The 15,176-nt window shown below is 30.1% G+C and overlaps 1 protein-coding gene across 3 annotated transcripts in view; it reads right to left on the bottom strand.

The window, feature by feature from the left end:
- The window catches only part of LOC105147509 (hypothetical protein), an 83,140-nt gene that overhangs the window by 64,136 nt on the left and 3,828 nt on the right, over nucleotides 1-15,176 (bottom strand). The window contains exon 3 of one of the 3 annotated variants that reach the window (XM_087406005.1): nucleotides 14,299-14,349. Coding sequence is in view for 1 of the 3 variants with exons in the window: in XM_011058571.2 (XP_011056873.1) it covers nucleotides 739-796 (58 nt within the window). In the remaining 2 variants the exon portion in view is untranslated. Of the gene's footprint in view, nucleotides 1-738; nucleotides 1,506-14,298; nucleotides 14,544-15,176 lie in introns of those variants that run through there. The other 2 variants (XM_087406006.1, XM_011058571.2) reach the window with 2 other exon arrangements.

Below are 15,176 nucleotides of genomic sequence, written 5' to 3'. Positions count from 1 at the left end.
CCAGTTTCCTGCTCGTTGTTTGATGCAATCAATATTTGTTAATATCGCTAGGATCAACGAATTAATTAAACTCTCACTTTGAAAAATCTACAGATTGCATTGGATTTCAGTATAGAAATTTGACATTTTTATTCGTAATTATTATACTTCGTACATTTTGATGTATGTACAGTTAAATATTAACTTGTGTATAGTAAAGGACTTGTGGCGAGCAAATCATTGTATAAATAAGAGTTAAAGTTAAAGTTTAATTAAAATGTCTATTTGTTAGATCGTTATAAACGTACTTAAAACGACAATATTATATTAAGATTTGTCACATTAAGAACCAGCGTAGGCTTCCGTGATTTTTGTATTAAACTATTTAAATTACTAAATTAGTATTGGACGACGTAGAACGTAGAATTGCTAGTAATTTATTAAAACGCACGCAATTTAGTAGGAAAACATACATCGTGTATGTAAGCCGTAGGCTTTACATAATTTTCACCTCATTTCAAGGTACACAATCGCTAAGCGTGCTCGGTTGATCTCATTCGACTCATTCATCGCGTAATTCGCGGGGCAAGCACGAAGCTTTAATCGATCGCTCCCGATTCCGCCGGGATGCGAAGCCACCGCGTGAATTACAGTGTCGGGCGCGACCCCGAACAGAAGTGTAGTAATCCTCGACGGCACGTGACAGTCCGGCTTACGACTGATTTATATATGTATACACGAAGATTGGAAAATACTCACTTTGACAGCTGGCAACTCCCAGAAGGACGATTAGCAGGAGGGTCCCCGTCGATTCCATTTTCCAGGATAGGTTGTTTCCGCAGCTGTCACAGCACACTTATTAAGGTTACTTCGCTCTTTCAAGAAGAATTTCCAAGTCACTCGTCGAGTCCTCACGACGGTCCTCTTCCGATAAAACGAATCAACGAACTCGCGAAGAACGAGAGTTACGCAAGAAAAGGAAGTCCTCGGTTCGCGGTGTCCCGCTTCCTGTTTCCCTCCACCTTTTATTTCTTTCCGTCTTCGCGAGACGAAACGGAGCGTGCAGGCACTTTTCGCGTTAATTTCACCATGCAGAGGCGAGTGGATACCGTTCCACGACTCCCGCGTCACGCTGATTTCCCTCGATAACGGCACGACGACGACCGCCGCGTGCGGATTGTTTCTCAGAAAAAAAATAAGAGATCGTGGATGAGTGAAAAGTCACCCTCCACTTTTAGATTTCTATCGCCGGCATGTGAGGACTAGGAAAAACCGTGATGTTCTCTCGGCTCATGCGTGCGGACGATCGTGCCGACTAACTCTTTCGCGAGAGGGTTAACAAACACGCGCGGAAAATTGACTGGCAACCGATTTTTATTAGTGTCGTTTAATATACCTAGAACAATATGAAGGCGACCGCACAACACAGCGGCTCACAGACGAATGCCACTGAGAGCGCCGCTCTTCCGAGTTCCGCGTCAGCTTATAGGTGCGCGTCCGTAAGTCTCCCCCTCCACTCCCCCTTCTTCCGCCACGCCGCGCCGGCCGGCGCCGCAGACTCCCTCCTTATCCCCACTACGTGCGTCGAGCGCGCGTGCGGTCGACGCATCAATTACGTTTGAATCAGAGCCGACACACACGATTTAGTTTTGGGTCTCGAAAAATTTTGCTCGTTCGGGAACATTCCCTTTCTTTGATTATACTTACAATGTGAGTTTCGAAAAGAAGTTTCTTTGGGAAATAATATTTTTACAGTGTGTGAATTATTTCTTGAGTTTTGGTAAAAAACTTTTTCATGCATGAATATGTATAGATATATATAAACATATATAAATATTCATAAATATGTGCAATTATATTGGGTCATCTAAAAAGTATCCGTGGTTTTTTGTCACTAGATGTGTGTTGATGGTCATATATCTAGTGACAAAGTACCGCGGATATTTTTTAGATGACCCATATATGAAATATATCCATACATGTTCATACATTCTTCTCTCTCATTCTTTTGTAAAATTATTATTTAGTATAATAGAAATAATAATAGTAATGTGAAAATATAATTAAAGAGATAATTTTTGCATTGTTTGTTTTAGAAAAAAAAACAAGTTTGGGAAAATGTAAAAAAAATTGTTCATACATAATTATGCATAATTTTATATATAATTATACATAAATAATTTGTTTACATTTCTTTAAATTTGATTTTTTTTCTAAACAAATAGTACGAAAATTACCTTTTTAATTATTTTTAATGTTTTCACGTTACTATTATTACACTAAAAAGTAATTTTACAAAAGAAAAAAGAATGTATGAACATATATGGACATATTTTATATATAATTATATATGTTTATGAAATTTATGCGTGTTTATACACACACATACATATATATATATATATATATATATATTGTACATGCATGAAAAATTTTTTACCGGGATTGAATTGAAAATTATTGAAAGAGTTAACTAAAAAAATATTATTATAAATAGAGATCGTTAAAATATATATTTTAAATAGTGTTATTTTAAATATGATTGACTCTTATAGGTAAGTTATACATTTAAAAGAAATAATATTTGAATACGATTAATTTTTTATTATAATTATAGCTCTAAGTAATTATACGGTTCTTAAAATACCTAGATTATTATTAATATCCTTCTAAGATATTACGTATTAAATTGACGAGCAATATAATAACTGTCATATTTATCAGCATTAAAATTATTAAATTGCTTGTCAATTATTTAATTTGTGATACTACTACTCTAATACTGTTCACGATTGCGTTTCAAGAAAAAGATTTCGGCGCATGGTTTGCAAAATTAGATAAATATATTAATTCATATCGAAATATTTAAGCACTGACATCTGCTTTGATCGAATATAGAATTTTCCTTATTCAAGATTATATTTATTCTCATTACAGTCCAAATTCATATCTATTATAATTATTTGTAAATAACTGTACTTGGGAAAATGTTAATAATTCTTCCTTTTCCTCTCTCTCTCTCTCTGTCTCTCTCTCTTTCTCTCTCTCTTCTCTTTCTTTTTTTCCGAACAAAATCTACCAGGAAATATATTGATAGTATGTATGTGAAATGGTTTGGAAAACAAGTTACCCACTCAAAATGAGCTTCAATAATGCGTGAACGTTTTAGAGGTAGTATTTCTAACAGAGACATTGTATCTGTTGATAGACTAGCAGAAGAATTTTTGGCTGGAATTCACTTAAGCGACAGTAAATATTTTATCATGATTCGCGTATAAATAGTTGCAATATATAAAATAATTACATTACTAATATGTCCTTTCTCTCAACTGCATTTATTAGCATACAAATTAATGTCAACACTCATAGACGTAATTAAGAGAAATAAGCTCTCTTTGGCGCCCCCTAAATCTTAAGAAGAAAAATAATTAAAACCGCTTAAACTATTAATGATTAGTTAATTAAATATGTGTGATTTGTAATTTGCTGATAATTAATTAAAAATAATCATATAAGACAAAACAAATCTAGTAGATATCCAATTCATATTCGACTGTCTCCCAGGTTCAAAAGTCTCATCTCTAATTTGTTTCCTCTCTCTCTCTTAAACAAAATCCCGGCCCATGTTAGCATTTCAAATATTAATAATATTATATACAATAATATCTATTAAATACACAGTATATTTTATAATCTTCCACTTGTGATTTTACATTCAATTTATAATTCATTGTTAATCATAAGCGAATAAAGAACAGATGTATAACTATATTTTCGATATCTGTAAATGAAAGCTTATTTTTTCTTCATATATAGATTTTCAGAAAGGACTCTTATAAGGGTTTCTAGAGAAAGAGAGTTATGTTTTATATATATACATGTATGTACACAAAAATGATCTTATTATAGCATCTCGATTGAAGGCTGAATTGAATGGCTCAGGTACGCGTTTAGATGCAACAATGTTGAGCGTAGAATGAATGGACGGATCGGTGAATGAACGTACCGGACGCACGCATATATAGAGAGAGAGAGAGGGGGAGAGGGAGAGGAAGAGGGCTTCGAATTCCATTCCCATTCCGATCCCAGTCCCATTCTCATTCCCTCAACCCTTCCGATGCGCCTTGTGCCGTGAACGAACAACGAGATCGGAATCCATAAACAGTCTTCCCGCAACTCATTGAACTTCGTGAAACCATGTTTCTTTCATAATCCTGTTGTACGTTGATAAAAATAATCGAAAAAAAAAGAAATAATACTATTTTTTAATTAAATCTGTCCTTCTCTGAAGCTTAATGCATGATTCAGATGCTGTTTTGTGGCTTACAGAAGATCATATAAAGATTGGTATCGATGCAGACACGAAACTTGTCACTAGTTCGAGATAGCGCTGCACAGTTGAATATTTTATCTCCTTTGCATAGGAGGAAAGTAACGAACTCATCGGGAATCTTGTCTCGGGACGAGGATTCTATCGTTCCTAGATTAACATCTTTGTCGAAAAGGACTTTCGAGTATTTCTCGGAAAAATAATTTAGGAAGGGTGGATCAATGTTAGTATTCAATGGAGAATTATCATAGTTAGCAAAGGTAAATTTGAATTACAAACTTGGTATTCATCAAAGATAAGCTCTCTTTATATTCAATAATGGAAAGGACACATACAAAATAATTTGTCATGATGTTAATGACTATAGGAGTGCTGACGATCGCGATTTTCGTCATATTGCGCTTAGCAACAAGCTGCATTTTCAACAGTTTCTCTATGGTGGTCTCGACAATGGGATTTTTCCTAACTGCTCGGTAGAACCCGACGAGACTACAAAGTGCTTTATGCTGAAGACTGATGAAAAGGTAGGAGACACTCACAAACGGCTGCGCGCGGTAACAGGTTACAGACTTGTAGGGTGAATGGTGATCTTTTTTTCGTGTGGAACTGACTGCCAAAGGGCGACAATGTGGTTGAACTTTCACAATATATAAATTCCTTTGGAATTTCCATTCTTCGGATGACCAACACAACGAAAAATCGTCATGTTCAGTCTTGCATTTTCATGTTTAAACCTGCGCGACCTTAAAATTTCGGTCAAGTTAGATGTTTATCGTATTCTTGTTTTTGTATTTTAATATCATTGCTCTTTATTGAGATTGCACGTTGTCGCTGCTAATCAAATAAATAACGCATCAAACCGTGTAATCCATGAAAGTCACGCAATTTTTCAGCAACCTATATTTATGGGTCGAGGAAATAAGTTACATTGTAATAATAAGTTACATTGTTATTTATTTCTTCGTGCTTTATTCGCATGATGTAATAATGTTTTAACAATGATGTAATAATGTTTTTGGTGTTATTTACAAACTCGTTTATTTTCATATATTTTATAATTTTTATTAATTTTTAATTTGTTAATTAATTGATAGAAGGTTTAATTGATAGAAGGTCGTTATTTAAAATATACAAAAAATATCCGCTGCGGAATCATTTAATTACATTGCAGATTTCATGGATTACAACGAAAGACTGTCGGCTTAATTATCCGACTAGTTTTTGCACTTAAGCGACAGCCGGTTATTGCTAATTGCAATGCCTTTGTCTCGTTGCATCGTCATCATTATCGTGTTTCTATCGTCATCATTATCTAAATGAAATGGGAGACATTGTTCTTAATGCTATGAATAACAGCAATCACTGATACGTTGATAATAAGCAATTGTATGTGCGAATAGCCTCTAAATTAAACTTCAAACATGCGGCATTATTAATTTTAAACATATAATAATACAAAAATAGTCACGTAAATTCAGGTGTTACTTCTAATGAAGTAAACGAAGAATTGCCATTTATTTTAGATACCTATATATATTTCAATCGACATTATATAAAATCAAGTGCGTTTTTAAAATTGTTTTGTTTTTATTAACATTTATTAAAATTTTTTTAAATAAATTTTTAATATATTGTAAATAAAATAACTTTGAAATCCAATAATATGTTACGTCAAATTCGTTGGGTGTTCAAAAACATACTTTGCAAATTCAATGGTAGAGCTGTTCTTTTCATCTTCTAGCGCATTAAATTTAAATAACCCTATGTGGGAGAGAAAGAATTGCGTTACGTCATCGCAACAGGAAATTTCGAGGAAAGGGTGTTTCGTGAAGGCTGAGAGCACGCGGGTGGCATCTTGGATGATGAAGTTCCGGCGATGGCATGCCGTGCCTACCACGAGCACCTGCTACTTATTTTCTCTCATTTCTGCCTTCTTTTTTTCCGCTTCCTCTCTTGTCTCTATCGTTTTCCTTCTTAACTCCCATTAAACGTCGTTCGTCTTCGGCAGGTCGGCTATCGCCCAAAATGAAAGAGTAGGTGTTTGCTAAGGAATTTCTGCGATCGATGACGGGTCTGCACCGGTAACTCGGAAACCTAATTTTTGTCGACGTAATCATGCCCGTCCTTTGTGCCTCCAGCGCATAAGAGTCTGCGAGTAACGATGGTCATTTTGCTTGATGAACTATATTAGCGCAACGAACAATGGACTTCTTTAATCTTTTTGAGCCGCTGAACTTATTGTTCTTGTGAATTAACTGCTTCAGCAATCGTGTTGAATTGTTGAAAAATGAAGGGAAATAATTTATTTGATATGTAATGAATATTATATTGGGACGACTTTGTGGCATAATTTTAAAAGTTTTTCAAATTTTGCGATATATATTATTATGTTTATACATAAAATATGTTTTCTATAAAATTTAAAAAAGTATTGAAATGAACCGTAAATAATTTTATGTGTATGAGAGAGAGAGAGAGAGAGAGAGAGAGAGAGAGAGAGAGAGAGAAGGGGTATTAAGTATTAGAAAAACGAAATCTGTAAGATTGTTTTCACAGACATTGAAAGAATTAGAACATAGAAATTATTTTTCTGATATCCAATCATTCTTCTCTTATTCTTTAAACTAATTAAAGAATTTAATATCAGAATTATTTTAATTTAATAAAAGATTTTGTAAAGAATAATCTAAAATTTATAAAATAAACATTTTGTGGTTTTTACGTTACAATTAAAAAATCAGCTTATAGCATCAAAATAGATGCTTTGTTATCTATATGTTGTTATAATCTATAAATTGCTTGTTATAATCTATAAATTTTTTTATTTTATCCCACTCTTATCCACGGGACACGAGCTGCTACTTCGATTTTTGATTTATCAATGTGTTATCGCGGATTTACTTAATTATGAAAGCTAGAACGATGTAAACTGTTGATCGGTCCTGCAAGGCCCTGAACCGCACCACTTTGGGCTCGCATGGCATCTGTTGCGCGCGTTCCAATGAGCCTTATCTAAATTGTTTTGGCGCCCTCCAGGTCCCATTATGACTGCAAGATTGAAATAATCAGATCGGACGAGTTGCCCAATTATACGCGTGCCATAGCCAGCGGTGGGCCTTGGGATCTCACGAGGGTTAGAAGTGGATGTGGGCGGATCAAGGTCTAATTCAGAGGCCCCACGGCTTCCACCTGGCCAACGTATTCTCATTATTCCTGAATCAGGCCTATACGCTCGACGCATATTTGTGTACTCCATAAAATAAAGAAACATTATCCGGATAAGGTTGTGCTCAGAATTTGCACATACAAAAGCGATCGGGGAATTGAGATCAATTTGTGATATTATTACTCTAGTTTTAATTTAGAATTATTTAAAAAAATATATTAAGTTTTAATAAATATTTGTTACATGTATAAAGTATATATTTATTATTTGAACACATTAGTTCTTGATATACTCATTCTTTTAAACTTGTTTTTCAATTTGGTTCCTGTCCCTCACTTCACCGCGCGCAGCCTAAATGCCGAAATAAAATTAACATTAAATATTTATTAAACCGTTGAAATATTTCGTATAAAAACGTATCTTAAACTATCGAAAAGAAATGTTTAATAGATGTTACAAACGTCCTATAAATGTTTTTTACTACATTTATTAAATATATAATTTAAAACACGTAAACATTTATTTTTCAGCTTATATGTTTATTAGATGATTTTTAATGTTTATTAAACATATTTTGAACGTAACTATGTTGGAGACCTATGTGAGGATAAACAAAATTGTGATTGTTCTCCATATATTATTATTATATATTTTTTATATATTTTTTAATGAAAGAATGTTATTTATTTCACATGAGCATTAAAAAATACATTAATGAAAGTACTTCCCATCACTTGTAAAACGCTACGAATTAATTCCAACACCTAATATTATATTTAGAGAAACCACAAACTTTTTTTATTTCTTTGTAACTTGTCTACTCTAAATATGTTGAAAAATTAAGATAAAATTTTATAATAATTAACAATAATTAATGTATTATCACAATCAATTATTTACATCAAGAATATTTCAGCATAATTGCGATCTTACTATTTCAAAAGGACACAATAAACTAATGCAGAGATTCTTTCAATATTAATATTATAATAAGTATTTAGAGAGTGTAACATATAAACTAACATATAAACTATATAAACAATTAAGGTTATCACATTGATTATTTTATATTAGTTACAAGTCAATCGCAAGCTTGTATACTATTATTACCCAATCTAAAGCGTCAATTTTTCAGTAAGAACACAGCGTAAGACCAGTATTACATTTGTCATACGACAAAGATTTTAAGTTCATTGATTGACCATATAGGAGAGAGAAGTTTGTCAACTTCTCTTTCCTGTAGCCAATCAATAGGCTTGAAATGCTTTGTCGTATGACAAATGTAATACTGTAATACCACAGCTTAACACAGTTTTCAGAATTATTACATCCTTATTGTTTGCCAACATTAAACAAAGAAGGTTTGCTTGGATCCCTGCTAAAAAAAAGTTAATAGAGAACGATAGAAAAATCCTACCGTTAGGAGAATGGAATCTGGAATTCATTAATTTGAATCAAATCTTATAGAATCCGATAAAATACGATAGGATTCATATTCGATCAATCGTGATGCTCGTAAAATCAACGATAGAAAATGATATAAATTTATAGAAAATGATACAAATTGATAGAAATCCTATCGTTCTCAATCATTCTCTATCAACTTTTTTTACCAGAAATACTCCAATATGCACTAACATCCTATCATAGCTCCTATTCATTTCAACGAGCGTGTTGAGTGAATAGGAGCTGATTGAAGCATGTAAGTACATGCAATACGAACAAATATTCAATCTTTGTTTAATTGTCAATGTTTATATATACTTTAGTATGTGATTGTGCCTGTCACATGAGAGCAAAAGATAGAACTGACATATTCACCGAGCGACTTGCAGTCTTTGCGTTTATCACGTAAGTCTAATATTTTATTATTGATTATTTATTATACACATCTGTTTAATTTGGTTTAAATAATTTGTTATAGTTAACTTATTATAATGAAAATTATAATGAAAATATACTTGCGCATTATAATTTTCTCACGTCTATATACAAATTTCACGAGACACCGTTATACACGCAGAATTGATTTTTTTAATTTCGTTTTGTTTTAATTGTATGACCAAATTATCTAATTATATTCTTAATTTCTAATGAACGTTTGCGATCCGCAATTTAGGATTAAAATGTCTATATTAATGTATTAATTAAATAAATTCATTATAAATTCATTATATTAATTGAATAAATTTATTAGACTGCATTCCGAAACCCATTAAAAAAAAAGTTATTGCAACTTTTTAGTCGGTAAGTGTACATCTTGTATTCGGTCAGAGAGAAACCTGAGAGAGGCTATACCGGCCTTTTTTCTGTTATCATCGAAATTGCCCGTACACTACCGCTAGTACATCCATTTTTAGTTTGAGAACTACGTGACTACATACATTTTCTGACACTATCGATAAAATCGTATCGTCGAAAGTAGATGTGGTTCGTCTCTGTACTAAATCCTCAGGATAGAAGCGTGCCGATTATAGGAGGGATAGTTTAATGGTTAAGTTTCTTAAACGAAAAAATTTTAATTTTGCATCTCCTACATATGTAAATAAAAGTAATTGAATTTTAATAAATGAAATTGAAAATTCAAACAAGTTAATTTAATGAATTTTGTCTTATAATATCTTATATAAAATTACGAAGTTATATTTCTTTATACAAAATTTCAGCTCGTTTTTACCAAATATAATTACTAGTATTTTACCAAATATAATTACTAGTACATAACTCAAACATAATTACTATCAAAATTTCTATAATTACTAACAATTATAAAGACTTTTAATAAATTCAATCTTTTTTAAACATATATTGTCAATTTAAGGTATAATTTAGCAAAAACGAGACTCACCTTCGTCAATTTTATTGGCGATCCTCTTTTCTTTGTAAGTATACTCACCCATAAAACAAACGAGCTAATAAATTTAATAACCCGTTTTTGCAGGTAAGTATATCTTTAATTTATTTTTTTATTTTTATGTCTAATTATTTTGTATTCCGCATTAATGAAATCGCAATAATTTTATAACACAAATTTTTCTAAAAATATTTAATGAAATATTGATAAACGCAGAAAAAATATTAACAACAATTAGATTGTATTTAATATTAATTAAGTATTTACTATTAATTTGCGAATATAAAATTTAATAATATCGCGATAAAAAAATCATTAATATATTTATAACAGCACTTTCATCGCGTTCAAGATAACTATCTCAATAATTTCATCATATCAAAATCTCTCCGTCTCATGGTATGCTGATTAGTATCCGATACAGAAGAACAATCTTCATAGTGGAAAGCGAACTTAATATATTCTGATTCTACATAAATTTTACAAGATCCATTTGCAAAGAAAAGTTAAGTAATTCGTCAAATACCAGGTCTTGTTACAGGACTGAATCAGTGTGAATCCCGAATCTTTCAGACTACTTAGAGACAGTAATAATTTTGGTAGCATGTCAATTACAATTACCATTTTTATCATATCTTTAATATAATAATAAAATTCGCGAGACAATATGTTCTGCCACACATGACTAAAAATCATCTCCTATTAAAAATAAACGAATAGAATGATTGCCTCATGCAATAGTGGTTACGAAGGAATATATTTAATAATAATAAAATACATGCGTATTATAATTTTTTATATGTATGGGTACAAAAGTTTCTCGGGTACCAACTGTTTGAGATGAGCCAAACCCAATAATAACGAGATTTTAAAGAACATTATAGTGAAAAATTTATTATATAAAATTTAACAATTCTTTATTTTTCAAAAATTATTAGGTGTTGGAATTAATTCGTAGCGTTTTTTAATGAAAGAATGTTATTTATTTCACATGAGCATTAAAAAATACATTAATGAAAGTACTTCCCATCACTTGTAAAACGCTACGAATTAATTCCAACACCTAATACAATTATTAATATCCCGCTAATATAAGGGTACTCATTCGACATATGAATTTTTTTGTATCCACACATTTAAAATTCAACTAATCGATCACGATAACATTGTTATCTATAAAGAATTTTGAAAAAAGTTATGTAAATATCAACAAAAATCAATATCCGTTAAATATAATCTCATAATATCAAGTATTTTATCATAGAAAAGTGCATATACATATAAATTAAAAATTAAAAATATTCTGCAATGGCGGGATGTCCAATACCTAAAAATAATTTTGAAATAACAGTTAGAAAATTAAATATATACATTCGTAACCATATTTTTATTAGAGCAATCATCGAAAAATTATGAATAAATTATTTGTATAAAACTTAATTTTTATTTACTTAATAATTTGAATTTAAACAAATAATAATTATATATCAATCATATAATACTATAAATTCCTGTTGTTATTAAGACAGTATTATTGCTAACATTATTATTACTAGTGGGAGAACATTTAATAAAATAAAGAAAGCGAAAATTATATGCTAAAATATACCATTAAATTAACCGCTAAATATATCATTAAATTTACCATTTAATGTTACAACTTGACTTTAAAATATATAGCAATTATCAGTGACTCATTAATAAAATTGTTACTAGTAACTGCAAACGAAAAAACACGAGATTTCCAATCTTGCATAAAAATCTTTGAAGAGGCACCAACTAGACTTTGCGAATGAACTTCACAAAAAACGACGAATAATAAAACGAGGAATAATTCTCTATGATGAAAATAATTTCGACTTTCTATCGGTACAAACCACAATCATTGGCATCTGACGCGAGAGATAGCGATATGAGACCTTTGCATATAATAAATTGTTAATTTCACTAAAATATACTTGTAATTTTATAATGTTAAAAATGTAAATGTCAAAAAGCAAGTAAAAATTAATATTTAACTTCAGTCAAAGCTCCAATCTTTATGACTTATTCAATAAATTTGTATTAAATACGAAGAAAAAATGACGAGTATTCTAAACATTAAATTTTTAATAAGAAGTTACTAAAATTATTAATAATTTATTGATAAACAAAATAAAATTTAAATAAAAAAAGTTTTAAATTTAAATATTTATCAAACTTATTAAACCAATAAACAATTTTGGTTATTATATGTTTCATCGATTTCGTATAATTTACAATTACGCAACAATTTGGTTTACTACGACAAGATAAATGGCAGTTGTAATGAATATTTAATACAGATATATATATCCCAGTAAATGTATAATTAATTAGTATATATATAACCAGAGAAAAAATGTTTTTTGTATTAGGTGTTGGAATTAATTCGTAGCGTTTTACAAGTGATGGGAAGTACTTTCATTAATGTATTTTTTAATGCTCATGTGAAATAAATAACATTCTTTCATTAAAAACGCTACGAATTAATTCCAACACCTAATATAATTATATATAATTATATAAAATTATACATAATCGTATAAAAAAAATTGACATATTTTATATACAATTATATATCATTATATATAAAATATGTCCATATATATAACATTTTTTCCCGAGAATTGTGCAAATTATAAAAGAAAGTATGATTATAGCATTCATCTGGATATAGAGTTTACATAAATTTTATATTACGTACCTAATATTATTATACATGCATTTATTTACAATAAAGTTAATTATAGTATTAACGCATTGCATAATTTGTACGTATATAGAATTTTACAAAAAAGTTTAATTTCAGGGTAGTTGAAAATTTAATAAAATTTGAAATTAATTTGGTTTATTTTTATATTCGATAATTAGAACGGGATTCTGATAATTAAATAAAACTTAAAATAAATTTAAAATTTTATTTAATTTTTAATCTCACATTTCTAATTATCAAGTGTGTATATATGACGTGTTTAGTCCTATGTATTTATACTTATCATCCTACCTATATAATCCCTACCTACTGTCCATACTGTCCTACCTATTTGTATTTTCACTTATTCGTGCTTATTCGCGGATACCTATCTCCACCTACATATATTCCTACCTACATTACTTTATAAACATGTAATAACCGCGAATATATAATATACGTTAATGGCTACGTTCAAAGAAAGTAAATTGTCGATTGTTGTAAAATTCTTCAATACGATTGATTCTTGTTTTTGATTTTTATGGATTTAAATGTATAAACCAATCACATAGAAGAATTTTACAACAATTGCAAAGCTGCTTTCTCTGCTGAACGCAGCTAATGTATAATCGTATATTCTATCGCGTACTAATAAACTCAGTGGGATAACTTAATCGCGATCATACTAATAACAAATAAGCAATAAGCACAATAATATAATTAAAACAAGCTCTTTCAATCTTTAAAATACAAAAAAATTAATAAATAATTAATAAGAATCAGGACGGATAATTAAGCCCAAGTTTTGTAGATTTTTTTTAATCTATCAAACTTGTGTTTGATTATCCGCGCTGTCTCTCATTAACCTTGTTGTTTGTTAATTTTAAATAACTATTTTAAATAATTTTAAATAACTCTCAAAAAATATAAGAACTCGCAATTTGCGAGCAAATTACCCTCCCTAATATTCACTTTACCTTTTATAAACTTAGATTGGTATCACACAACAACCTACTTCTCAATGAGCAGAATGTCTAAAATTGATGCAGACAACTTTAAGATATCTTTAAGAATTCTTTAAGAAACATCTTTAAGATATTTTACAAAGAATTCTGAAAGATATATTAAAGTTGTCTTATGCGTCGATTTTAGACATTTTGCTCATTGGGCTTGGTATTTCTCAAACTCGCTTGCAATAACACGTTGAAATTCAAATAAAATAACTATTTCCTTATATCGAAAAAATTGCCACTCACCAATCCGATGCGCAACAGTGGAGTTATATCTGCAACGTCGCTACGATGATTCTGTAACAAATGAATTAAAATCCAAATTAAAACAGAATAAAGAAATAATCATTACTTTAAAAAATAACTGCTATATAAACGCATGCAGTTTGCTTAAAAATAATTATGCAATTCTACAAATATAATTTTTGTAAGCATCGAATTTTGTGTCCCATTATTTAATTAGATATAGAACAATTATATATTCTCTAAAATAATTATATATTTTTTTGAAAATAATTGGAGGAAAGTCACAGATTCCGACATATCACTTTGTCTTTAGACAATATTTCTAAAACAAAAGGTAAAAATGAAACTTTAAAAACATAAGTACAAACTAAAAAGTGTTTTCCAACAGATAGCATAAGCAATTTTTATAATAATGTTTGCAATTTAACAATAATTAATTTTTAAGGTAAGCAAACATAAATGTCTGACAAAATGTGCTCCAAAACTAACACAATAGGCAATAGTGTTATGTATTCCTATTTTTTTTTCTTTTATAGGAATTATCTGTACAGAGTACCTACAAGTGAATGTATACAAGATATTAAGAAATATATAGAATCTCTTCACTCTCTTCGTTATAAAATATTTTTATTGAAGTATATGTATATTTTTACTTTATTCTGTTCTCTCTGCAAGATGCAAATATGCTATGCGATTGTTTTTCAAGAGGTATTCTATATATGAACGATTGTCTTCAGCTCCAATAAAGCTGTTTGACATTATGAAGTAACATCATTATAAAGATTAAATCATGATCTGTTTTACAGACAGGTGTGGTGGTTTACACTGCATCCCAATTTTATATTTAAAATCACATCAAAAAAATTAATAGAAAACTA

The sequence above is a fragment of the Acromyrmex echinatior genome, chromosome 4, assembly GCF_024713525.1.
Source record: "Acromyrmex echinatior isolate Ae372 chromosome 4, ASM2471352v2, whole genome shotgun sequence".
Classification (NCBI taxonomy): domain Eukaryota; kingdom Metazoa; phylum Arthropoda; class Insecta; order Hymenoptera; family Formicidae; genus Acromyrmex; species Acromyrmex echinatior.
This window is presented reverse-complemented; position numbering and strand designations above follow the sequence as displayed.